The sequence below is a fragment of the Meles meles genome, chromosome 7 (genome assembly GCF_922984935.1).
Source record: "Meles meles chromosome 7, mMelMel3.1 paternal haplotype, whole genome shotgun sequence".
Classification (NCBI taxonomy): Eukaryota; Metazoa; Chordata; class Mammalia; order Carnivora; family Mustelidae; genus Meles; species Meles meles.
Window position 1 is genome coordinate 111,704,270 of NC_060072.1, and position 27,715 is coordinate 111,731,984.

General features: G+C 45.4%; 1 protein-coding gene across 1 annotated transcript; it reads right to left on the minus strand.

Annotated features, from left to right (window-relative positions):
- Window positions 1-4,037: 4,037 nt before the first annotated feature.
- On the minus strand, window positions 4,038-8,731 carry TMEM121B (transmembrane protein 121B). The gene has a single exon (XM_046010839.1). It carries the CDS (start codon window positions 8,579-8,581, stop codon window positions 6,818-6,820), a length of 1,764 nt encoding a protein of 587 aa, XP_045866795.1. The 5' UTR covers window positions 8,582-8,731; the 3' UTR covers window positions 4,038-6,817.
- Window positions 8,732-27,715: the final 18,984 nt, after the last annotated feature.

A 27,715-nucleotide genomic window follows, 5' to 3' on the forward strand; every position in this document is an offset into this window, starting at 1 on the left:
ATTTGCCTGTTGTGGACATAACCAGTACAAATGGAATCGTGAAGTTCCCGAGGGCTTCTGGACCCTTCCTTGAACGTCATGCCCTGGTTCCTCCCCTTCCCTGGAGCCCCCAGGGTCACACTGGCCTTTGCTCACCACACATGCCAGAAGCTCTGTCAGCCTGTGGTGTCTGCTGTCAGCCCAATGCCAAGACCATGAAGAGCGTGTGTTAATAAAGCCTTGCCTTGCTTTTCGTATTCTTCTGAAATATGGCTAATAAAATCCTGCTTCACCCAGAAACACCATTCTAAGAACAAATGTCCCACAAGGTGGGGTTTTCCTACCACTCAAGACCCTCTCCTAGGGGTACCTGGATGGCTCAGTGGGTTAAGCCTCTGCCTTTGGCTCAGGTCATGATCTCAGGGTCCTGGGATCAAGCCCCACATGGGGGGGGGGGGGGCGGGTCTCTGCTCAGCGGGGAGCCTGCTCTCTCCTCTCTCTCTGCCTGCCTCTCTGCCTGCTTGTGATCTCTCTCTCTGTCAAATAAATAAATAAAATCTGAAAAAAAAAAAAAAAAAAAAAAAAAAAAGACCCGCTCCTAAGTAGAGTAGAGCAGAAGTGGCCCAAGGGGGTGGAAGGACCCACAGTCAACGTGTGACCCAAACCTACAGTGGAGCGGCGACCTGGCCCTGGCATCTAGCTTCCGATTCCTGGGTGGGTTTGCGTGACTGCCTGCCTGCCATCTTTGATCCTAGTCGAGGCGGTGGGGGCTCAGGGACTGATTAGGTGGTGGTGTAGACATGCTTTCCAACTTTGCTTCTACCCTGGATTCTCTTTTCTGCTTAGGAAGGACCTCAGAGGGTTTCAGTAGTTTGAGCTGGAATTTCTGAATGCCAGCGTGTGATGGATTTTACTTCGCTTCTGCTTATCTTTAAAGATTAAATAAGGCATAAAGGAGAGGAAGATGTACTTACAATGCAATGGGAAGTTTTAATCCGATGGCCTTTAGGCTCTGTGGTTGATGTCCTCCCTTCCCAAATAAATAAGGGCAGTGCCAGGCCCGCTTCTGCTCCAGCGCTTCCTGAAAAGACCCACCAGGTCAGGGCCAGGAGACACCAGCTGCTCCAGGCTATGCAAGAAAGTAAGGGCCCAAGTATGCCTGAGTTTGGAATAAAAAGCAGAGCTGGTATTCTAGCCCTGCCTTGGGTCTCTCCAGTCTCCTTGGGTGGTTGGAGAGAGAGGTTCTTAATTTTTTTGAAGATTCTATTTATTTTTGAAGATTTTATTTATTCGGGGTGCCTGGATGGCTCAATCGGTTAAGTGTCTGCCTTCAGTTCAGGTCATGATCCCGGGGTCCTGGCATCAAAACCCGCATCAGGCTCCCAGCTCAGTGGGAGGCCTGCTTCTCCCTCTCCCACTCCCCCTGCTTATAGTCCCTCTCTCACGTCTCTCTGTCAAATAAATAAAATATTTTTTAATAAAAATAAAATTTTATTTTTTATTTAAAAAAAAATATTTATTCATTTGAGAGAGGGAGAGAGAGAGAGAGAGAGCATGAATAAGCAGGGGGAGTGGCAGGCAGAGGGAGAAGCAAGCTCTCTCCTGAGCAAGGAGCCTGATGCAGGGCTTGATCCCAGGACCCTGAGATGAAGGCAGACGCTTAACCAATTGAGCCACCCAGGCATCCAGAGGGTGGTTCTTTAAAAAGAGGCTGGCAGCAGCTAACCCAAGGTTAGGGCCTTGGCTCTGCTGCTTGCCAGCCCTGTGATTGATCCGGTGGTCTTCCTGAGCTCTCAGGTTGCGGGAGGCTGAGAAGGGGCTCCGCCCTCACAGAGGTCTCTGAGGAGTAGACAGAACCTCCATGTAAGGCGCTGGGGTGGGGTCACTCAGCACACGGTTGCCTTCGTTCCATCTAGGTGTTGCCACCCGTACCTGCTGCTGCCCTTGTGAGGAGTCCAGGGGCTCCCTGAGGTCTCATCACCTCTCAGCAAGGAGCACAGACCAGCCTCCTCAGCTTGAGGAACGTGGGGCAGTTTAGCCTTCCTCCCACTGTTAGAACTTTCTTGTTCTGGTGTTCGCTTTTTCAGATTACAAAAGCAATATACAATCCGATATTCTATATTATGGGAGAATATGAAATAAAGCGACTGTCCCCAGCCCCTGGGTACAGGCTGTGAAGTTAGGGTGCCCACTCACAGCTTCCCACATCACTGCTAAATGGCTTCACTGTCCATCTTCTTGCTTTTGGTCTGTCCCCTGCCCTCCATGCCCTACCACCTCTCCCAGATCTTGGTGCTGGGTGCACATTTGTGTCCTATCTGAGTTGGTTGAGGCAGGTGAAGTGCCCTGAAGAGTCAGCCTTGTCCGTCGGAGGAACATGGAGTACCCCTTCTCATGATTTCAAGGATACCGGGAGGTCTTGTCCAACATGTTCCCAGACCCCAGTCCCTGGATTCCCTTCCTAGGAGGAGTAGTTCCCTAAGCTATTAGTTCCATGGATCCTTCCTTTCTCATCAGAGAGAAAGAAGGTACAACAGTGACCTGAGAGGAGAGATAGCAGAAAGACATGACGCCCGATTGGCTGTCCCCTGATTTTCACTCAGTGCCACTTCCTTGGGACTCACACAGAATAGGAAAACCAGCCCCTGCTTTTTAGCTAGACCATTTAGCTTTAATAAGAGAAAGTTGAACTCTGTCAACAGCTAAGTTTGAAGGCTGCCTGGGATGGTGCAGATTTTGGAAACAGGCCTGGGTTCAAATCTGGATTCCTCTCCTGACTCCAGCATGGAATTCAGCAAGTTACTCTATCTTTCTGGACCTCAGGAGGATGGAGCTCAAGCTCCCTTGCCCAAGGCTGTGAGGATGAAATGAGCAGCTCTCCACTGGGGGCCTCTGCAGGCAAGCACAGAATGTGTCCCCAGATGCCTCCCAAAGGCCAGAACCCCGGGGACAGACTCAAGCCCTCGGCAAGGCCCACATGGGGCCTCCTCACTGCCCCGCAAATACACCCCCATCCGCGTGCCATTTCTTCGTCTTTCACACGTGCTTTCATGCACGGTCCCGCTGAGCACGGGGGGACAGCTAGCTCGCTTACCTGTGAGAAACATGTCAACATAACATGCTTGGTCAAATTCATTACCTTATTAAAAGGAAGATGTGGTCTTATGTTTTTCTGTCTTTGTTTTACATGTGAATTTTGTCCTCAGTTATGATTATCAATGTCTTGAGGAAAGGGACAGTCTTTCCATATGCCCCCTCATTTAATTATTCACACAGCCTTGTGAGGTAATAGTGCTCCTGGGTGATAAGTGATGACGACACCCCAGGAGTGGAGGTCAGTGCCCACAGCCTCAGTGGGTAGGAAGCAGAGCAAGCCCAGGACCCGGGTTCCCATGCTCTCAGTTTGCCTCTTTTGCCTTCTGGGTCCAACTGCTGTGTGGCCCTTGGAATGGCTATGAGCATCACAGGGCAACAGCACAGAGTGTTTCAATAGTGCTGGCTGTTTCTGTGCTAAAAGAAAAAAAAAATTTTTTTTGTGCAGACTCAATATTCTGTCAGACTTCACAGTCCCCTTTGTGTGGTGGTGGTGGTGGTGTTTAAAGAAGGGTCTTGCTTGTCTCATTCATACATAATTCATGCCTCTGGCTGGGGCAAGAGTCAGAGAGGAGGACAAAGTATTTGAATATAAGTTTCTCAAACTCTTTTCTTTGGGAACTTACTCTTAGAAAGAAATGAGAGTGAAAGCCCCAAGTGTCTGGGGAAATGTCTCTCAGATCAAGAGCCCACGTGAGTTAGCTCTGCCTATAGGAAGTCTGCCTAGACATCCCCCAGGTCAAGACCAGAGCTACCCCACCTCCCTGACTAGTGCCAACCACCTAGAAGGAAATGGCCAAGTGTACCCACAATGTTAAAACAAGCCTATAAAATGATGACAAATGTCACAGTGACATTTAAGAATTTAGTAAGGAAACCAGGACAGGAAAGATCTTAAAACAAACCACACAGGAAGCTTGTCACAAGTCTCAAGTTTTTTATTTTCAGAACAGAGGCTGGTTTTATTTTTAAAAAGAAAAAGGGGGGAGGGGGAACGTGCTCAATGCTAGTGAGGTGCAACTTCCCTTCTTCCAGGCTCTAACTTCCAGCCAGCTCTCTTCCCCCAAAAATACATGGACTCAGAACCAGGCCAGGTTATATCAGAACAGCCTTTAGAGAGAGGCCGGTCACCCCTTTTACAATCTGTAGAGTCAGAGGCTCAGGTCAAGGGCACACCTTACTGGCACCACATTAGAGGCATTGAATTCTGTATCCAGGGTACTTTCCTGTGAACCATACCGCTGGCATGAGCCTCAGGAGACAGTGCACCTCCCCAGGGAAACATCTCCAGTTTGACCCCCCACTACAGATGCCCCTAGAAAGCAAGAAAAATGAAACTTTCGGAGTCATGTCTCATTGTTAGTGGGGCAAGGAAAGAAAGTAAAAGCACTCAAGAAAAACACCGGAAGGAAGGGATTGACCCCTGAGCTCAAAGTGCTCGCACCAGATGTTTGAAAGAGAATGTCCAAAGGTGAGTGGGGGGCCGGCAGACAGAGCCTGAGCAGGCCCAGCCTCTGCCAGCGCTGGCTGGGTTGCTGTCAGTCTCTCGGCGTACCTAGGGAAGTGGTAGCTCATTGGAACCTATCACAGCCTCCCACCAGAAAACTCAACAGCACTCAGATTTTACAGTCAGTCACTCAGCAGGCGAGACCAGCATCCAAACAGGAGAAAGGGGGTGGGGCAGGGGCCAGCCAAGGGCTGGCCATGGCTCAGACACAAAGTCCATTCACAGCCACTGAGTATAGGTAGCAGAGAGAGCAAAGCTGGAGAGAGGAGATGGAGACCCAGGGAACAGTCTGGGCCTAGGACTTTGAGCACACGGAATTCAACGGGAAAGGATATGGTGGGGGGAAAAGGGAGAGTGGGGAGACAGAAAAAAAAAAAACTAGTTGCAAAATCCAACCCACTAATAATATTGGACCTAGGAGGGCAAGGGGCTGGGAGCATAGATTAATACATTGAATGTAAACATGTTTCCTCCATCATTCCCCACTGTGACAGTAGGGGAGGCTCAGAAGGACTCTGGTCAAGACATCAGTCCCTCTGTGTCTCCGTCTCCATGGAAGTCTTCTGTCAACAAACCCTCAAGAAATTGGGAAAGAAGAGCTCCAAGTAAAACACTGAGACCCAGAAAGCAAAAGCAATGTGCTATCAAAGCGAGTGAGGGATAGTCAAAACTACAATCATGACTTCTGGTCCTTTGCCCAGGGTGTATTACACCACACAAAGCATACGAGGGGGTGGGGGAGGGGAAACAAAAATTCTTACAGTTTTGCCCCCACTCCATCCTATTCTGGTGTGGAGGACAGTGAGTATTTCCTGGCCTTGCTGCCAACAGTCCTCCTGCACTCTTACCTCTCCGAAAAATACTTATCCACCCTCAAAGATTCCAAGAGAGATGTCCCACATCGAGACCATAAGTGGGCAACGCCTGGGTGTCCCTTGTCATTAATCTCAACAAGAATGCCAGAGAGGAAGGCGGGGCAGGGGGAGGATTTGCCCAGACTCCCTATGCAGATTGCCTTCTCCTTAGAAATTATCTTTGCCAGAGCAGAGGACAAAGGTCATCACTACCTTTTCTGAACCACACCAGGCTTCCCAGAGGGAAGACAGATGTGGAATTGGATTTCCTTGAGCCAATGGGAGCCCCAGCTTCACATCATTTCAGGAACCCCACCAAGGCTGTTGTTCTAAGCCAAGATCTGACCCAGTTAACAACAAACGTCGGGAAGGATAAGAGTTCTGGGTGCAGAGGGAGAGAGAGTGGGAGGGCAAGCCAATGGCTGATACTCCACAGACCCTGTAATAAGACTGGCACCAAACCCCAGCTGGATCTAGTGGCCATGTTAAATGCAACTTCTGAGTATTTTGCTTTTATTTTTTTGCAAGCAGCATCAGTGCATGATGCAACAAAAGTTGAAAGCACGGAGGTAGAAATGCTCACTCACCCAAGAAAGGGTGCAGTTTGGTCCTTAGGGTATGGACCCTCTCCTCCCCCAAGCTGAGAAGAGAGGAGTAGAATTGAGGAAGATGCTGGGTGAGCGTCTCCCTTGGAGGAGAGCAACTGGGCAGCTCCCAGGAGCCCAGCTCTTTCTGGGAATTCATGGCCACAAATTCAGGTAGGAATGAGGAGGGTGGTCGTATGTGTGGTGGGAAGGACAGGGCCTTCCCAGATCTCCTACTGATTGCAAGGGGCCACAGTGTGGAAACAAGAAAACTATACTATACACACAGACAAACACAGACTTGGCATCTACCATCTGGGAAAAAAATCCAATAGACACATCAGGGGAACAGTGGATTCTGGATCAGTTTCAAGGCGTGGGACAATGATCACCAACCACAACCTATAAGAATCTGGCACTTCCAAGCCAGAGGGAAGGCTTGAGGCCCAGCACCCCTGTCTGGGCACGCCCTTTTCACCATTATCCCCCACAATGGACAAGAATTAGGATGGCAGTGGGAAAAGCAAGAAGCAGAGGTATCTGGCCCCTGGAGGCTAGATTAGTGTAGGGCATGGAGAAGGGGAAATAGAGTAGTAGATGGACCTTCCTCCTTCACCATTAGCTGCTGGTCTCCCTCCAAGCAGTCTTGACCCAAGGGGTTCAGAAGGACATACTGGCCCTTAGCCCTATTAAGTTCCGTCTTCCAAATAGAACCTGATCAAATCTGGGTGAAAGACGATCAAAGGACAAGGGGCAGGGGTCTCTCAGCCCCAAAGCAAGCCCCTCTCCCTTATCCCTCCTCAATTCTGGGAGGCCACGGCCAGAGTATTGACATAGCCATGGGCACCCCCCTCGTTCTCCGAGATGCAGTGGCCCAGCTGGGAGGCTCCCTGAGGTGGTGGTGGTGGCGGTGGCGGTGGCGGGGCGGAGGGCGGAGCGCCGTAGCCCCCTCTCCCCCGAATCGGGGAGGCCCGACTCCCCCGGTCCCAACAGCCCTCGAGGGCTTCCAGGCCACGGCAGCCGAGGAAGAAGAGGTTCTTGAGCATGAAGATGGAGAGGGGCTGCTGGTAGCTCACCACCAGGAGGCAGCGCAGCGCCAGCAAGGGCACGTCCACCAGGCAACCGCCCAGCAGGCGCAGAAGGCGGCTACAGCTGCCCGGCCCGGAAGCCTGGCCCCAGGATGAGGCTGCCGCTGCGGCGTTGAGCTCATAGAGCCAGAGCACCGGCGAGGCGAGGGTGAGGAAGTAGACGGCGATGAGCAGGTAGCGCAGGTGCGCAGGTAGCGGCACGCGGCCTTCCAGCATCAGCTCCACCAAGGTGAAGCTGTCGAGCAGGTCCAGACACGTGCCCAGGAAGCAGCCGGCGGCTCGGTGCTGCTGGGGCTGCAGGAGCAGGGGTCCCGCCGAGCCAGGGGGGGCGCCCGCCTCACTGATGGCCCGCACCAGGCTGTATAGCAGGGGCACGGATAGCGCCATGGTGAGGCGGAAGCCCGTGGTGCCGAAGGGCGCGCGCAGCTCGATAAGGTCCAGGATGGACGTGCCCAGGATAAGCACCACCTTGGGCGTGAAGGCGATGGAGTAGATGAGCCAGGCCAGGTAGGCGAAGGCGAACTCGCCCGCGGCCCCGGCAGCGCCCGGGCCGGCTCCCGGGCCACCTGCGCCCCCGCGGGCGCTGCGCGCCTTGGCCCCTGCCGCAGCCCCGGCGGAGGCGGCCGAAGCGGCCGGTAGATGTAGAGGCGGCGCGGCGTGATGGTGGTGCTGGTGGTGGTTGTGCGCGCCGCTCACCGCGCCGCCCCGACGGCCCCGACTGTTCTTGGCGAAGAAAATGGCCCAGCCCACCACCACCACCAGGTCGGTGGCGATCCAGGAGCACCAGTACAGGTCGGTGACGGCGATGAGGTACAGGTCCAGCAGACCACCCTGTGCCAGCAGCAGCACCACGGACAGCGCCTGGTAGCCCCAGCGGCACCCCGGGCTGGGGGCGCAGCCTCGGCGCCGACCCCTGCGACCGGAGCGGGCGGGGCGGCCGCAGCAGCAGCAGCAAGAACAGCAGGAGGTCCCCGTGCCGGTCCCCGTGCCGCCCGCGCCCCCGGCCGAGCGGCTCCCGGGGCCCCCGACGACCCCGGCAGCAGCGCCCCCGCCGAAGTCCGCGGCTGTCATGCTGCAGGAGGAGGTGGGCGTGGAGGCGGAGGAGGAGGAGGAGGTGGCGGCCGAGGAGGAGAAGGCGGCGGGCGCGGGGTCGGCGGCTGGGGCGCCCCCCTGAGCCGGGGGTCCCGGGAGGCCGGCTGGCACCAGCGGCTTGCTGATGCTGATGCTCTCGTCGTCGTCCTCTCTCTCCGCGCCGGTGCTGCTACTGGGGGAGCCGCCGCCGCCGCCCCCGCCGCGTCTGCCGCCGCCTCCCCCCCGGCTGGTGCTGGTGCTGGTGCTGCTGTCGCCCGAGCCTCTCCGGCCGCGGGAGGAACCCCCCCGGAGGAAGAGGGGCTGCAGCCGGGCAGCGGCGGGGGGCGGTGGGAAGGAGCCGGACGAGGACGAGACCGAGCGGGGGTTGCCGAGCGCTGGGTGCATTGTCTTCCGAGGGGCTCCGGGGGGCTGCCCTGCTGCTCCCTCCCCGCCAACCCCGGGCTGGCAAGGCGGCCGAGGGGAGCCGGGGCCAGCCGCCGCCTCCTCCCCAGCGGCTGGTACTCGTACCCGGGTCGGGCAGCAGCGAGATCCGGACTGGAGCCACCGGACTGGGCGAGCCAAGTCCCGGGTGGCTGGGAGCGGGGTAAGCGAGGAGCTGAGCCCACCGCGGTGACGACGGGCGCGGCGGGGGCGGGGAGCTAGCCTAGCCGGAGAGAAAGGGGAGGCTGGCGGCGGGGAAACCAGGACTGGATTCAAGGGGGAGAGGAGGAGGAGAGACCAGAGAAGGAGAAAGCCTGGCTCGCTGGATCAGCAGGAACAAAAAAGGGAAGGGGTTGCTGAGGCGTGAGAGTTGGGGTGGGGAGCCCTGTGGGGGGCCTAGAGAATGAGAGTAGGGAGAAACGTGGGAGCGGGGCGGAGTTGGCACTGGGAGGACCTAACCCGAGCAGGCGATTCCTCGGGAAGTCGTTCAGCGATCCCACGAGCCGAACTGCTGAAGCGTTAGTAACCGGATGGCCTTGGTCTCCGCCTCTGAGCACCAGGCCCAGGCTACAGGTTCCGGCCTCTGCGACTGGTCAACACAACTTCTGCAGACAGTAGGGGCAGTTGGGGCCTCTACACCGGGGCCAGCGCCCTTTCACCAGGGCAGCCTGCCTCTCCTTCAGGCACTTGAAAACTAATGGAGGAATCCGGCCGTGCTGATTAAAAGTATTGGGAACTCAGCAGCCCAGACATGAATTTCTGCATATTCCTGTGTCCTGCCCTGGGTTCAGTGATGGACCCTCAGGGAGGTCCCATTTTCCAGTGACTGGAGTGGTTCTTTGAATATAACTGCTTGGGAAGAGAGCGCGGGTAAAAGAATAATTCATGTGACCCCAGCCAAGTGGGGCTTTGGGTATTCTCAGAGGTCTTTAAAGTGAGTATTAGAAATGATAAAGATGTATCTAGCAGAGAGGAAGAAAAAGGGACCTGTAGAGCTAAGGGTACCCTAAGAAAAACAAATGCTCCGAGAGGGTGCTGGTGAATATTAAGATCTGCCACTGTGGCCTGGCCCTGCAGCTATGAGCTGCGAGCACACTCTGACTCACCCCCTGGGATCTATTCCATGACTGGGGCTGGAGACCCATCAGCAACTCAGAAAGGCAGCCCACAGAGTTATGGCTTTAGAGGTTTAGGGGAGAAAACAATGACTAGAGCATTTAGGGCGCGTGCACACACACACACACACACACACACACACACACACACACACACACACAAATCTGAGGCTCATGTAAAACACAAATATCCCAGCCACATCAGAGCAAGGCAGGAAGCTTGTCTGCCCCGTATTCCTTCTCCACATACTTCAGCCTGCAAATTCCCTGCCTTGGCTTCATTGCTCTTAAAGCTTGTGCTGCTGGGGCTCACACCACACAGTGCCAGAGAGAAGGATGTGGTAGCACCCTGGGGGCTCCTTGCCCACCCGTCGCCCCAAAATCTGCCTCCTGAAGAAGGGTCAGTTTGGGTCAAATCTGCTTTTTCCAGTCTCTTGGAGGTCCATCTCTACAACTAATCCATGGTAGATAGGAGACTTAGAGCCACCAACCTGCACCACTTCCCCCTGCCTCTGGGACACATAAGCTTTAAGAAGTTCTGTGCCCAATCATGCCAGACAGGAGATACTAGGTGGTGAGAATGTGAGCCCTGGGGTCAGTGGTCTCAGCTCAGCTTGTGTGATTTTGAACTGGTCATTTCCCCTCTCTGGCCTCAAATTATCCAACTATAAAAAGGGCCAATATCTATCCCAATAGGCTGTTATTAAAAGAGGTCATGAGTTCAAAGAGTTTAGCCTAGTGCCTGGCACAGAGTATGTACCCAGCTAAAGGCAGCTGGTGTTAACATAATTCCACTTAGCTCTTATCTTAACCTCCCAGGGAACATTTCCTCATGGCACTAGCCACTAATGATGTTTTCTAGACTGGACTCTTTCCTGAGGCCACATTCAGAGCTCTGTCCCCCACAGCTCTACAGTTCAGTAAGTGCCAGGGAGCAAAGCTGCTCTCATTAGGACAGTGGTTCTTGGAGCTGGACTTCACAGACTTCAAAATGTGAGAGCTTCGGCTCTGGCAGCAGGTGCAAGGCCCACCCACAGGGGGCAAGGTGGGGAATAAACAGCGGGTAGAGCCCACACTCATATGTGAACATCACAGCAGGTCTGGCAGATGTCAGGGCTGAGACAGTCCATGTTAAAAAGCAGATTGGGGAGCTGCCAACTGCTAATGGGAGTGATTCTAGCCAGTCTCCCAGCTTTCCCCAGGGAAAACACCAGCCAACAACTAACCTGAAAGTTGACCCAAGACTTCTGCTCAAGTTAATGAAGCAGTTGAAGGAGCAAAAGCAGCTGATGAAGGCAAAGAACTGGGCTCCCAAGAGAACACTGACAGATCTGTCCCCCTGTCCCCACATCTCCCAGCTCCCCTGACCCGCTCATCCCCAACTGCTCTCACCTGGTAGGCCCAGCCCCTCCTCCCACAGGTGCCTCCAGGACAGGAATCCTCCTGGGTAATTTGAATTGTAACAGCCCTTTGAAGCTATCTTTTGTATTTCTGGGGAATATACTATCCATCAGTTAGGCTAACTGTATGTTATCAGTTAGTCCAATTTTTTCCAATTTAAGGCCCTGAATAAAAGGGCCTTAATATACATATAATAAGGATGAGAAATCAGAGTACATGAAAGAATAAGTTGGTGGTCTGGGTATTGGAGGGATAGGTTTTTTCTAATCTTCTGTGTATACACACACACAGCCTTTGCTTCGGGAAGGAAAGAGCTTGACAAAGATGGGACAAGGAGAAGAAAGAAGCCAGAAAGGCTTTCTCATATATAGAGTGAGAGCAAATATCCCATAAGGATATAGAAAAGGGAAGACACAGTCACCAAGTACCTCATAAGCACTGAGGGTCTAGCTAGATATCTTACACACAATACCTGGAAACTGAGACACAGAGAGGTTAAGCAACTTACTCCACATCACACAGCTAGTTAAGGGCAGAGTTAAGGTTAGATCTAGACTTCCTCTCAGTCCAGCGCTCTCACCACCCACCACTCTCCAGGATGGCAGCAGCTCATAGGCATCTTGGGGGACAGGGACAAACTAAGCAGGTTTCAGTCCAAAAAATATTTCCCTAAGAACCTGTTAAACACTGGACACTGGGTAAGGTTCCTTTGGAGGCCTGATATTCTTGCCCTCCTGGAATGGAAAAGCCAAGGGCTCACTGCCTTCCAGGAGCAGCAGTGGATGGACTTGAGTAAGGGAACAATATCCCCAGCCAGCTCAGCAGCTTAGGAAAGCTCAGAGAGGCAAGGCCAGCCCTTCCACATACTGAACCAAGGCCCTACTCTTTCCTGACCCATTCTCTGCTCACTATCACTGCCCTCTCTCACCTTCACAGCAAAAATAAAGAACAGGTCCAAAGAGAACTATGAGAGGGGTGTATGGAGCCCTACAGGTGCTCGGTGAAAAGACACAAGCAAGGCGTGGTTCTCAACTACACAGTCACTATACTGACTCTCAGAAAATGAAAGGGAAGCTGGCAGGAAACTGGGACTAAAGTAGGATGGAGTCTGTGAAGCTTGGGCTTAGGAACTTGAAGCCTCAAAACAACTTTTAGAGCTCTCTAAAGATAGACACTACTACCACTGCCCCAATTCAGACCTCCTGTAACACCTGAGGCAAGCCTGTGCCTTGAGCTGCCCCACGGATGTCTCACAGAAATGCCACTACCTTCTTGGATAAAGAAGTCCCAGCATCAGCACTCCATGTGTCAGTCCCTGGGCTAGGTGTTGGGGTTCCAGAAACTAAAACAAAGCAAGTCTTTTCCTAGGCATCCACCCTGGGTGGAAAATGCAGTGAAGTGACCGAATGCTAGACAAGGTCCAGAAGAGGTACAAATAGGAGTCAGTAAAGCCTTAGAGAGGTTATGTGCAAGCTGCTGTAAAAGGTGGGAAGATGATGGTTGGCAGATGGGGGGATGGGGATGGGCTGGGAGAGCATTCCAAGTAGAAGGAGCAAGATGAACAAAGTACCTATGGTATGAAATAGAAGGACACATTTAAGGAATTGCAAGTATTTGACACTGCTTGAATATGAAGTACAAGAAGGAACAAAAAAGACAAGGCTGAGGGAAGAGGCAGGAGTCAGGTTACAGTGGACCTCAGATGCCACACTGAGCTTGGGCTGCGTTCTGAGAGAATAGAGAACTCTTGAAAGCAGAAATGTAGCAAGAACAGATTTGCATTTTAGAAAAGTTGTTTTGCAGTAAAGATGATGGATTGGAGGGAAGAGAAAATGAAAGCAGAGACTATGTTCCACTTCTGGCAATACTGTGAACTAAATAATATAAAACCTCTCCAGCTCACAAAAAAACACAAGATAAAATTGAATATCCTTTTAAATGCCCAGTTAAAAGAGTAAGATAGGGGCGCCTGGGTGGCTCAGTTGGTTGAGCGACTGCCTTCAGCTCAGGTCATGATCCTGGGATCCCAGAGTCCTGGGATCGAGTCCCGCATCGGGCTCCCTGCTCCTTGGAGAGTCTGCTTCTCCCTCTGACTTTCTCCCCTCTCATGCTGTCTCTCATTGTCTCTCTCTCAAATAAATAAAATCTTTAAAAAAAAAAAAAAGAGTAAGATAAATTCTTGGAGCCATAAATAAAGAGCAAACTGAAAACCAGAATGATAAGTGAAGTAAATGATGCTGTGAGTGCCTTCACATATGTAGTCTGTCTCAAAAGGGAATGTTGTTTAAGATGGTAGGGACAAGCCATAAATAGCAATCTAATTTAAATTTACTTAAATTAATATTAATAGAAATAAATTGAAACTTAAAATTCAATTTCTCTGTTTCACTAGCAATATTTCATAACTGTTCAAAAGCCCCATGTGACTAGTGGCTACCATATGGGACACCAGATATAAAACAACTCCATCACTGTGGCAAGTTCTATTGGACCACACAAAATGGGAACTTGGATTTAATAGCCAAACAGAGACAGAAAACCTGGCATTCAACCCAAATGAGGCAAGAAGGCAGAGCTGACCTTCCTACATAAAACCAGAACCCTCAAAGAAAGGATGGGCTAGAAAAACAAATCTACCACTCAAACAGGGAGACTGCATGGAAATGAATGAGCCTGGTCCTAGGCTGGAAGTGATATAAAAATCTTTACTGAAAATTCATTACCATGGGTTTATACCACGTATAGATTTGGAATTTGAATGAGCTCATGCTGAAAAATTAACATTAATATTAGTTGTAGGCTGACAATAGCCATGGATGCCTACCAAAAGCAAATATAAAACAGTTCTGAAGGGCCACACCTTCAACCCAGGCCTTAAAAAAAGTCCCATAGATAAAAAACCAGTAAAAGTGAACTTACAGTCCCAAATTACAAAACACATAAGGAAGTAATCCATCATGAATGAAAGCCAGCAGATTAATATAGAACAAGATCAGACCCTCCCAACCCCACCACCAAGAACTTCAAATAATGAAGGCTATACCACCAATAGGTTTACAATGATTAAAAACATAAAAAAGGAATACAATGTTACAAAGGAGAATGGTATAGAAAAAGAAAAGAATAAGGCAGGGAAAAGTACATCCAAGAATGGCAGTGTATGGATCTCCATGAATTTTCTTCCCAGTGAAATCACCACATAAACAACCATTTAAAATTTCTGAAATCATCTTCGGGCACCCAGTAAAAGGAAAAATGTTTATTCAAGAAAGCATACTAAATCCCTTTAAGAATAGCAAGAGTCTGTGGCATTTAAGCCACAACCTGCTCCCTTCCCTCCCCCAGCTGAGTGTGAGAGAAACTCTACTTCAGATGAGTACAGCCAAGAAGAAAGGGCCCCTCATCTCCCAGTCTAGGATAATAGTTTCTCCCTAAGGGATTTCTAATCCCACTCCCAACACCCACCCCCACCCCTGCTTCCTGTGTGGAAATTCTGTTCCAGAAAAGCACAGTTGAGAGGCTTGAGATTTCCTACTTCTACCCAGTCCCTTCTTGTAGAGTCAAAGTTCTAATCTAGGTGTGGCAGACCAAAAATACTGGGCCAAATCACCCTGTCCCAGCTCACTTGTAGCCTAGGGGTTCCAGGCAGGGAGGGGCAAGCTGAGAAGACAAGTGGCTATTACCACCTCTTCTCATCACCTTCCAATTCATAGAAAAGGTGTTTCACTCCAAGAGAAGTATGTTGCTGAGCAGCAGCACAAAGGCTCTGCCTTAGATGTAGAAACAAAAAACTCTATAGATCAACCTAAGGACACTGACTTTATTTGGAACAGAGTGTGGGGAAGCTCAAGTCTAAGGGCACTGTCGAAGACAATGGAGATCTTAGTGGTGAGTAATGTAGAGGAGGCTGATAGTTCCATGATGGAACAAGTGGAACAGTAAACCAGCTAAAACTTTAACAGAGAGAACCAGGGAAGGAGCTAAAAAGAGCCCACCTAGAGACAGAGTAAGCCTCAAAAAGTGGTCTCAAGAACTATCCCTGCAAAGGGGCCCTACTCCAATGGATCAGATGTGGAGCAATTGATGCCCCATGACATTGTCAAAAATAACAGGACAATCTGCTATCAGTTAGTGAAGATTAACAGATGGGTGTGATACCAATAGAAGCTAACCAGCCAGAAGCATAACTGGGAGATCAGGGTAAAAGACCATCAATGAGAACCCAGCAAAAACAAGAGGGAAGGGAGACTGGGTACATGTCCGAGGCTATTGAAGAGACATCAGAGGCTTCCCACTACAAGGAAAATAGACTTGACTAAATTTGTTCAGCCATGGACATCCATGACATCCACAATGTCCATGACAAAAAGTCCTGAGGTGGGGGTGAGAGATCATGGTCAGTTTCCCAAATTGTTATAAGACATTATCTTAAATGTCCTGTTGTAAAATATTATGAAACATAGGAAAGTGTAACTCATACATAGGGAATGAAAGTCAGACAACAGAAACTGCCACTGAGGGGCCCAGACATTGGATTTAGGAAGAAAATGCTTCAAAGCAGCTACTATAAATTGTTCAAAGAACCAAAGGAAAGCATGCTTAAAGAATTATAGGAAAGTATGATGACAATGTCTCGTCAAATAGAGAATCTGAACAGATAGAAGAAAATAATAATAATCATATAATAATAATACAAAATGGAAACTTGGGAGTTGAAAAGCTCAATAACTAAAATGAAAATATTCATTAGAGGAATTCACTCAACAGTTCATTTGAGCTGGCAGGAAGAAAGGTTCAGCAAATTAAAAGATACATTAATGGAGATTAAACACTCTGAAGAACAGAGAGAAAAAAGAATGAAGAAAAAAAAATGAACAGAACCTCAGAGAGATATGAGACACCATTCATCATATCAACATACACATAATGAAAGTACCTGAAGGAGAGGAGAGAAAGAAATAAGAGCAGAAAAAAATATTAAAAGAAATAATTTCTAGAAAACCTCCCAAATTTGATGAAAACTATTAATCCACACATCCAAGAAGTTCAACGAACTCCAAGTAGGATAAACGCAGAGATCCAGAAATATCATAGTCAAAACATTAAAAGCAAAAGACAAAAAGAAATCTTGAAAACAGCAAGGAAAAAACTATGTCATATACAAGGAAATACAAGTAAGATTAACAGTTAACTTCTCATCAGAAAGAGTAAAGGGGTGCCTGGCTGGCTCAATCGGTGAAGCATGCAATTCCCAATCTCAGGGTCCTGAGTTCAAGTCCCACCATTGGGCATGGAGCCTACAGGAAGAGGGAACTTAGGAAGGGAGGGAGGGATAAAAAAGAAAGAAAAGAAAAGAAAGAGTAAAGGCCAGTGGCAGTGGGATGACATATGCAAAGTGCTGAAAGAAAAAAGTGAAACAGGGGTGTTGGGGGTAGCTCAATCCATTAAGCAGCAGACCCTTGGTTTTGGCTCAAGTTGTGATCTCATGGGTCATGGGATCAAGCCCCACATTGGGCTCCACACTCAGCAGGGAGTCTGCTTGAGATTCTCTTTCTCCCTCTCCCTCCACCCTTCCCCCTACTCACATGCTTTCTCTCTCAAATAAATCTTTAAAAAAAGAAAAAGTGAAGAAGATTCTTATATCCAGCAAAACTATCTTTCAAAAATGAAAATGAAATAAAGACATTTCTAGACAAACAAATTACTAAGTAAAAATCTGAGAAACCCATTGCTAGCACAGCTACTTTATTTTTAAAATGTTATACTGAAGGACATTCTTCAGACTGAAAACAATAATTCAAATCCACACCCAAAAGAAACAGAGTGCCAGTAAAGGTCATTATGTAGGTAATTATAAAAAATAATGTAATTGCGTACTTTTACTCCTTTCTTCTAAATTATGTATAAAGCAATTGAAATAGAGGTTCTAATGTAAGTAATTATAAAAGATAATACAACTGCACATTTCTTCTTTCTTCCAACTTCTTTAAAAAGCAATTGCATCTTTTTATCAAATGATACTGGAACAACTGGACAGCCACATGCAAAAAAAGCAAAGAAAAAAAAAAAAAGGAATCTTACACCCTTCACAAAATTAACTCAAAATGGATCAGAGACCTAAATGTAAAACACATAAAACTTCTAGAAGATAACACAGGAGAAACTCTAGATGACCCTGGATTTGGTAATGACATTTTAGATGTAAACATCAAAGTCATGATCCATGAAAGAAAGAATTGAAAAGATGGACTTCATTAAAATTAAAAATTTCTGCTCTGCAAAAGACCCCATTGGAAGAATGAAAACACAAGCCATAGACTAGGAGAAAATATTTGCAAAAGACATATTTGATAAAGGCCTATTATCCAGTGGCACCTGGGTGGCTCAGTCTTTAAGTGTCTGCCTTCAGATCAGCTCATGATCCCAGGGTCCTGGGCTCCCTACTCAGCGGAAATCCTGCTTCTCCTTCTCCCACTCCCCCTACTCGTGTTCCCTCTCTTGCTGTGTCTCTGTCAAATAAATAAATAAAATCTTTTTTTAAAGGACTATTATCCAAAATACACCCAGAACTTTTAAAATTCAACCATAAGAAGACTAACAACCCAATCAAAAAGTGGGCCAAAGACCTTAACAGATCTCACCAAAGAAGATAAACAAAGGGCAAATTAAGCATATGGAAAGATGCTAAACATTATATATCATCAGGGAAATGCAAACTAAAACAACAATGAGATACCACTACACATCTACTAGAATGGCCAAAATCCAGACACTGACAAGTGCTAGTGAGAATGTGGAGAAACATGAACTCTTATTCAATGCTGGTAGAAATGCAAAATGATACAGCCACTCTGGAACACACTTTGGTATTTTTAACTAAATATACTCTTACCATATGTATGATCCAGCAATTGCACTCCTTGGAATTTACCAAAGGAATTAAAACATACCACACAAAAACCTGCACATGGGTGTTTCTAGCAGTTTTATTCCTGACTACCAAAACTTAGAAGGAACCAAGATGCCTTTTGATATGTGAATAAACCATACAAACATGAAATATTATTCAGTGCTAAGAAGAAATGAGCTATTGAGCCATGGAAGGGGGCAACTAGGTGGCTCAGTTGGTTGAGCATCTGACTCTTGGTTTCAGCTCAGGTCATTATTTCAGGGTTGTGAGATCAAGCCCTGCATGGGGCTGGGCACTCACTACAGAGCTGCTTAAGACAATCTCTCTCTCTCCCTTTGCCCCTCCCCCAGCTCACACATGCGGGCTCTCCCTCTCTCTCTCAAATAAATCAAATCTTAAAAAAAAAACAAAAGACATGAGGAAGCCCCAATGCATATTACTAAGTAAAAAACAAACAAACAAACAAAAAAAAAACCAGACAACCTCAAAAGCCTACATACTGTATGATTCCAACTTTATGACATTCTAGAAAGGTAGAACTATAGAGAATACAAAAAGATCAGAGTTTGCCATGGGTTAGGAGAAAGGGAGGGATAGATGGAACACAGGCGGATTTTCAGGGCAGTGAAAATACTCTGCATATAACTATAATGATGGATACACATCATTATACATTTGTCCAAACCTACAAAATATATATCACCAAGAGTGAACCTTAAGGAAACTGTGGACTTTGGTTGATTATGATGTGTCAATAGAGGTTCATCCTATCCTTCTTAAAAAATGTGCCGCTCTACAAAAATGAACTATTAGACTTCATCAAGATCAAAAACTTTTGCACAGCAAAGAAAACAGTCAACGAAACCAAAAGACAACTGACAGAATGGGAGAAGATATTCACAAATGACATATCAGATAAAGGGCTAGTATCCAAAATCTATAAAGAACTTATGAAACTCAATACCCAAAGAACAAATAATCCAATCTAGAAATGGGCAGAAGTGAACAGATATTTCTGCAAAGAAGACATCCAAATGGCCCACAGACACATGGAAAAGTGCTCAACATCGCTCGGCATCAAGGAAATACAAATCAAAACCACAGTGAGATACCACCTCACACCAGTCAGAATGGCTAAAATTAACAAGTCAGGAAATGACAGACGTTGGCAAGGATGTAGAGAAAGGGGAACCCTCCTACACTGTTGGTAGGAACGCAAGTTGGGACAGCCACTCTGGAAAACAATATAGTGGTTCCTCAAAAAGTTGGAAATAGAGCTACCCTAAGACCCAGCAATCACACTACTGGGTATTTACCCTAAAGATACAAATGTAGTAATCCAAAGAGGCATGTGCACCCAAATGTTGATAGCAGCAATGTCCACAATACCCAAACTATGGAAAGAATCTAGATGTTCATCAACAAATGAATGGATAAAGAAGATGTGGTATATGTATACAATGGAATACTATGCAGCCATCAAAAGAAATGAAATCTTGCCATTTCCAACAACATGGATGGAACTAGAGGGTATTATGCTGAGCGAAATAAGTCAATCAGAGAAAGACAATTATCATATGATCTCTCTGATATGAGGAATTTGAGAGGCAAAGTGGGGGTTTGTGGGGGGTAGGGAAGGAAAAAATGAAACAAGATGGGATCGGGAGGGAGAAAAACCATAAGAGACTCTTTTTGCCGAAGGCAGAGGCTTTAACCCACTGAGCCACCCAGGTACCCCCCATAAGAGACTCTTAATCTCAGGAAACAAATTGAGATTTGCTGGAGGGTGGGAGTGGGTGGTAGGGAGAGGATGGTTGGGTTATGGACATTGGAGAGGGTATGTGATATGGTGAGTGCTGTGAAATGTGGAAGCCTGACAATTCACAGACCTGTACCCCTGGGGCAAATAATATATTGTATGTTAAATATATATATGCCAATCTAGTAAGTGATGTTGATGATGGAGAGAGGCTATGCATTTGTGGGAACATATAGTATATGGAATATCTCTGTACTATTCTCTCAATTTTGAGAACCTAAAACTGCTATTAACATTGTCTTTTAGGGCACTGGGTCGCTCAGTTGGTTGGGCAACTGCCCTCGACTCAGGTCATGATCCCAGAGTCCTGGTATCGAGTCCCACATTGGGCTCCTTGCTCAGTGGGAAGTCTGCTTCCTCCTCTGCCCATCTCCCTTCTCCCTCTCCCTTCTTTTTTTTTTTTTTTTTTTTAAAGATTTATTTTTTTGACAGATAGAGATTACAAGTAGGCAGAGAGGCAGGCAGAGAGAGAGAGAGGAGGAAGCAGGCTCCCAGCCAAGCAGAGAGCCCGATGCGGGGCTTGATCCCAGGACCCTGGGATCATGACCTGAGCCGAATGCAGAGGCCCTAACCCGCTGAGCCACCCAGGCGCCCCTCCCTCTCCCTTCTCATACTCTCTCTCACTCATACTCTCTCTCTCTCTCTCAAGTAAATAAAAACTTTAAAAATTAAAAAATTATATTGTCTTTTAAAAAATGCAATTGCAGGGGTACCTGGCTGGCTCAATTGGTAGAGCATCGATCTCATAGTTGTGAATTCAAACACCAACTTGGGCATAGCGATTACTTTAAAACACACACATACACACAACTGCATATAATTATAATTGTATTGTTGGGCCTTTAATACATAAAAATACAATATATTTGACAGTAACAACACAAAGGAGGTGGGTGGGAGCAAAAATGTATTAAAGGATCAAACATCAGGTGGTAACCTGAATTCTCAGAAATGAAGAGAACCAGAAGTAAAAAACTTTATAAATACTACTTTCTTTCCCCTTTACTCTTTCTTTAGAAGACATAAAATTAGGGGCGCCTGGGTGACTCAGTTGGTCAAATGTTAGACTCTTGATTTCAGCTCAGGTTACAACCCCAGGGTCCTGGGATTGAGCCCTGGTTCAGGCTCTGTGCTGAGTGTGGAGCCTGCTTGAGATTCTCTCTCCTTCTCCCTCTACCCCCTCCCCAACTTGCACTCAATAAATAAATAAGTGAATAAATAAGACATAAAATTTTATAACATCATAATTATAACAAAGTATTGTTAGGTTTATAACATACGTAGATAGAACATGTACAACAGTAATAGAACTAAAAAAGGAAGGGACTTAAAAGACATAGTAGTTTCTATATCTCACTGGAATTAAATTAGTATAAATTTGAAGTAGATTCTCATAAGCTAAGATATAAGCCTTAGAGCAATCACTAAAAAAAAAAAAAAGTTAATTTAAAATTAAAGGAGTTAGGGGCGCCTGGGTGGCTCATTGTGTTAAACCTCTGCCTTCGGCTCAGGTCCTGATCTCAGAGTCCTGGGATCAAGCCCCATATCACGCTCTCTACTCAGCGGGGAGCCTGCTTCCTCCTCCCTTTCTGCCTGCCTCTCTGCCTACTTGTGATCTCTGTGTCAAATAAATAAATATTTTTTTTAATTTAAAAAGTAAATAAAATTAGAAGACTTAAATGTTACATAAGAAAAAAAATCACTTAATACAAAAAATATTTCTTTAAAAATTAGTACCTCAGGGGCGCCTAGGTGACTCAGTGAATTAAAGCCTCTGCCTTCAGCTCAGGTCATGATCCCACCGTCCTGGGATCGAGCCCACACCCGGCTATCTGCTCAGCAGGGAGCCTGTTTCCCTTCCTCTCTCTGCCTGCCTCTCTGCCTACTTGTGATCTGTCTGTCAAATAAATAAATAAAATCTTTTAAAAAATAAATAAATAAAAATAAAAATTAGTGCCTCAGATTTCAAATATATAGTCACTGAAAAGAATTTAATAGATGAATTAAGAAAAAAATTAGACACAACTGAAGAGCTAGCAAACTTAATAATACATCTGAAGAAATTCTCTAGAATGCAGTACATAGAGATAGAGTGTGGAATACATGAAAGAGAAATCCAAAACGTGGTGGATGAGTTGGGAAGATCCAAAATATACCTAAAGAAGTTTCAGAAGGAGAAACTAGGAACAATGGGAGAAAGACAATAAAGAAATTTTAGCTGAAAATTTTCTAAAATTAGTGAAAGAATTTCTCCAGTCCAGAGATTTAGAAATTGCAATGGATCCTAAACAGGATGAATAAAAATAAACATGCTCCTAGATGCTTTGAAGTGAAACTACAAAATGTCTAAATAACGAAAAGATCTTAAGAGAAAGCAGGCAGTAGGGGAGCCTGGGTGTCTCAGTCATTAAGCATCTGCCTTCATCACAGGTCATGATCCCAGGATCCTGGGATCAAGCCCCGCATTGGGCTCCCTGCTTGGCAGGAAGCCTGCTTCTCCCTCTCCTACCCCACTGTGTTCCCTCTCTCACATTCTCTCTCTGTCAGATAAGTAAAATAAAATCTTTAAAAGGAAAGAAAGGGGCACCTGGGTGACTCAGTGGGTTAAGCCTCTGCCTTTGGCTTGGGTCATGATCTCGGGATCCTGGGATCGAGCCCCACATCAGGCTCTCTGCTCAGCGGGGAGCCTGCTTCCCCCTTCTCTGCCTGCCTCTCTGCCTAATTGTGGTGTGTGTGTGTGTGTGTGTGTGTGTGTGTGTGTGTAATAAATAAATAAAATCTTTTTTAAAATTTTAAAAAGGAGGGGACACCTGGGTGGCTCAGTTGGTTAGACAACTGCCTTCAGCTCAGGTCATGATCCCGGAGTTCCTGGATCCAGTCCCACATCGGGCTCCCAGCTCCATGGGGAGTCTGCTTCTCCCTCTGACCTTCTCCTCGCTCATGCTCTCTCTCACTGTCTCTCTCAAACAAATAAATAAAACCTTTAAAAAAAAATTTTTTTAAAGGAAAGGAAGGAAGAAACCAGACAGTAAAACAACTTACTTTCAAAGAACAAGTTAGATTGACAGCAGACTTTTCATCAGAAATAAGAGAAACCAAAATGCAACTATGATTTTAAAAAATACAGCTTAGAGGTGGCTGGGTGGCTCAGTCCCCTTGGTTTGAAATATATGTTCTGGGTGTCTGACTCTTGGTTTCAGCTCAGGTCATGATCTCTGAGTCATGGGGTCGAACTCTGCAACTGGAATTCTCTCCCACTGCCCCTCTGCCCACTCGTGCTTGCTTGCTCTGAATAAATAAATCCTTAAAAAATACAGGAATCTATCCTCAGCTTCAAATCCTAACTCCACCACTGAGAATCTGGGTGACCTTTGGTAAAGTACTTAATCTCTCTGTCATCAATTTTCTCATCTATAAAATGGAGACAATAATAGTACTTACTTCACAGAGTTGTTATGAGGGATAAAAAAAATTAATGTAAAATAAATAAATAAAATTTTTTAAAAAGAAAAAGAAAAAAATTAATGTATAATTAATATATTGAAAGCACTTAGAAAATTTGCTGCTACAAAAGAACCAAGTTTCAGAAAGACATCATAATTCTGAACTTGTATGTACCAAGTAACATAGCCTCAAAATGTAAAGTAAAAATGGATAATTATGAGACATTGGCAAATATTTTATTATAGTGGGGGATATAAATACATCTCTTAGTAATGGATAGATCAAATAGTTGAAACACTGGTAAAGAAATATAGTTTTAACTGCATCATTAACAAGCTTGATATAATGGCTGAATATAGAACTGTATATCCTCCAAATTAGATTACTACACATTGTTTACAAATATATGTGCAACATTACAAAACCTGACCATGGACAGACTATATTCCTTGACCTCAAAACAATTAGATTAGAACACAGTAACAGAAAGATAACCAACCAACCACTCCCCACACGTTTAGAATATTTTATTGTTTTTTAAACAGTTATTTAGGAGCTTTTGCTTTTTTAGAAAGATTTTATTTATTATTTGAGAGAAAGCACAAACAGTGGGGAAAGGCAGGAGAGGGAGAAGCAGACTCCTTGCTGAGCAGAGAGCCTAACACAGAGCTTGATCCCAGAACCCAGAGATCAAGACCTGAGCCAAAGGCAGATCCTTCACTGACTGAGCCTCCCAGCATTTGGAATATTTTATTTGGAATATTTTAAAACATACTTCCCAGTAACCCATGTAAAAACTGGAAAACATTTAGAACTAAATGATTGTGAAAATACTGTCAAAATGAATGTGATACAGCCAAAGCAAGACTTAGAGCAAAATTTACAGCCTTAAATGTTCGTTACAAAAGCAGGAAGACTAAAAATTAGTAGGCTAAGCACCCAAATAAGTGGGAGAAAGAGCAACTGCAATGAAAACATAAAATATTAAAGAACAGAAATCATTAAAATTGACATTTACATACACAAATATCTGTCATAATTTATTAAGGAAAGGGGGAGAAAGTATAAATAAAACAGTATTAGGAATGAAAAAGGAGATCTAAGTACAGAAACAACAGAGATTGTTTTTAATTTTATTTATTTATTTGACAGAGAGAGAGAGCACAAGTAAGCAGAGAGACAGGCAGAGAGAGAGGGGGAAGCTGGCTCCCTGCTAGCAGAGAGCCCCGTGCGGGGCTAGATCCCAGGACCCTGAGACCATGACCTGAGCTGAAGGCAGAGGCTTTACCCACTGAGTCACACAGGCACCCCAAAACAACAGAGATTTTTAATAAGAATATTATGAAAAATGTTATACAAATATATTTGAAGATTTAGAGAAAAATGATAAATGGCCTAGAAAAACATGACCTTCCTAAACTTGCCAGAGATAGCAAAATTTGAATATATATTTAATTCTTAAAGAAAGTGAATCAGTAATTAAAATTTATCAGGTCCAGGTAATTATCTGTGTGTTCCACCAATATTCAAGAAACTGATAATCCTGGGTGGCTCTGGGTTAAGCCTTTGCCTTCAGCTCAGGTCATGATCTCAGGGTCCTGGGATTGAGGCCTGCACTGGTCTCTCTGCTCAGCGGAGAGCCTGCTTCCCCCTCTCTCTCTGCTTGCTGCTCTGCCTACTTGTGATCTGTCTGTCAAATAAATAAATAAAATCTTAAAAAAAAAAAAGAAACTGATAATTCTATTCTAAACAAGCTGCTACAAAACACAGGAAAAGATAAAATGGACCACCATTTATTTTATGAGGCTAATATAATGATATCAAAACCAGACAAAGACAGTAGAAAATAATTAAAATATTCAGGCGAATCTCATTTATGAATATAAACAAAGAGCTCCTAAACAAATGCTAGCCAGTAGCTGCCAGCAACATGCAATATAACCAATTAGGTTTTATCACAAGGGTGCAAGGAAGATGAAGAGATGAAAAAAAATCTATACTGTAACTTATCACATTAACAGATCAAAGGAGAAAAGCATTTATAATCGACTCAATTAAGTATAAACAACTTCCAACATTTATTAAACAAAAATTTAGCAAAATAGAATTTCTTTAGCCTAGTAAATAGTAGTGTGGCAACAAAGACAGGGTAAGATGCTGATTATATCTTTTTTCTAGGCACAAAGGAAGATATTTCCCATCTTCCTAGTAGTTGCATTGGAACCATATGCCTGGATACGGACAGAAGTGATGCCTACCACTCCCCTGTCTGGTCATAAATTGCTTCATAGTCATCCACCCTCTCCCTCCTACAGAGACCTTGGAAATCATGTGTTGAAGACGACAGCATCACAAAATGGAAGGTGCCAGGATCCCTGAATCATTACTCGGAGGGGAAAGGCCAAGACTAGCCACCTAGCCCATATCAGACTATGAAATGAGCAATAAACATTTATAAGATTTTTTTTTAAAGATTTTATTTATTTGACAGACAGAGATCACAAGCAGGCAGAGAGGCAGACAGAGAGAGAGGAGGAAGCAAGCTTCCTGCCAAGCAGAGAGCCCGATGCGGGGCTCGAACCCAGGATCCTGGGATCATGACCTGAGCTGAAGGTAGAGACTTTAACACACTGAGCCACCCAGGCGCCCCATAAGATTTTATTTTTAAGTAATCTCTACATCCAACATGAGGCTCCAACTCACAACCCTGAGCTTAAGAGTCACATGCTACCAACTGAGCCAACCAGGAACCCCAACATTTATTTAGCTAAGTCACATTATCATATATTTTCATATATCTCATATATGTATTTCTTTCTTTTTTTAGAAACCATAGTGGAAATCATGAGTGATGGGTCATTGTAGACATGGCTTATGCAAGAAAGAAGATCCAAATTCAGTAGAAGACCCATATCAAATATATGACATTAACTATATGAAAAGATTTATAAATAAATGTGCATTTATGTATTCAAATTAAAATAAAATCTTTAAGGATATGTAAATATCACTTTTTACAATTGCTGACTTTTCATTTAATGGACCAATCACAGACTTCATCTATGATTTTACTATGTTCAGAGTTCTAGCTTGACTAAAAATAATCTTTGACCTCTGTAGCTCTTAACATCCAATGTATGCTTCTGGATATCTTTACCATGCTGTACTGCAGCTGTTAAACTGAATGTCAGTTCCTGTATTCTAAGTATCTTGAAAGCCATAGTTCTTTCTGCAACCTTTAGTAGAGTTTCCAGTCTAGGGGGAAAAGCAAACATTAAATAAGTAATTTGAAAGATTATTGAGTCACCTGAGCAAGTAGTTTGTGATGCTTTACAATCACACAGCAAGAAGACACAGTACAATTTAAAGGTTAAAATTTATCCCACTTTTTAAAAAACGGAGGCATAATTTACATCACAACATTATATATTTTTTAAAATTGAAGTATAACTTGGGCACCTGGCTGGCTCAGTTGGTGGAGCATAACAACTCTTGATCTCAGGCTTGTATGTTCAAGCCCCACACTGGCTGTAGAGATTATTTAAAAATAATCAATCTTGGGGCACCTGGGTGGCTCAGTTGTTAAGCATCTGCCTTCAGCTCAGGTCATGATCCCTGGGCCCTGGATCGAGCCCCACATTAGGCTCTGCTCAGCAGGAAGCTTGCTTCTCCCTCTCCCACTCCCCCTGCTTGTGTTCCCTCTCTTGCTGTGTCTCTGTCAAATAAACAAATAAAATCTTTATAAATATTTTATTTTAATTGAGGTATAATTTACATATAACATATTAGCTTCAGGTGTACAACATATGATTTGATATTTGTATATATTACAAAATGATCACCACAGTAAGTCTAGTTAACATCCACCTCCACAGTTAACAAAAATTTTTTTCTTGCAAAGAACTTAATTTCAAGTACTCTCAGCAACTTTCAAATATATGTTTTTTTAAAAAATTTATTTATTTTGACAGAGAGCATGAGCAGGAGGGGGAGAGGGAGAATGAGAAAATTCCAAGCAGACTCCTTGCTGAGCCCAATGTGGTGTTCGATCTCACGACCCTGAGATCAAGACCCAAGCCAAAACCAAGAGTTGGCCTCCCAACCAATGTGTCACCTAGGTGCCCTTTTAATACAGTATTATTAATTCACTACATTGCACATTACATCCCCACAACTTAACTAATTTTATAATTGGAAGCTTATACCTTTTGGCCCCCTTCACCCATTTTGTCTACCTCACCCCCCACTTCTGACAACCACCAATCTCTTCTCTAGATTCTAAGCCCAGTGGTGGGGTTTTTTTTTTTTTGCTTTTTTGTTGTTGTTTAGATTCCACATGTAAGTGAGATCAAAGAGTATTTATCTTTCTATAACTTACTTCACTTAGCATAATGCCATCGAGGCCATCC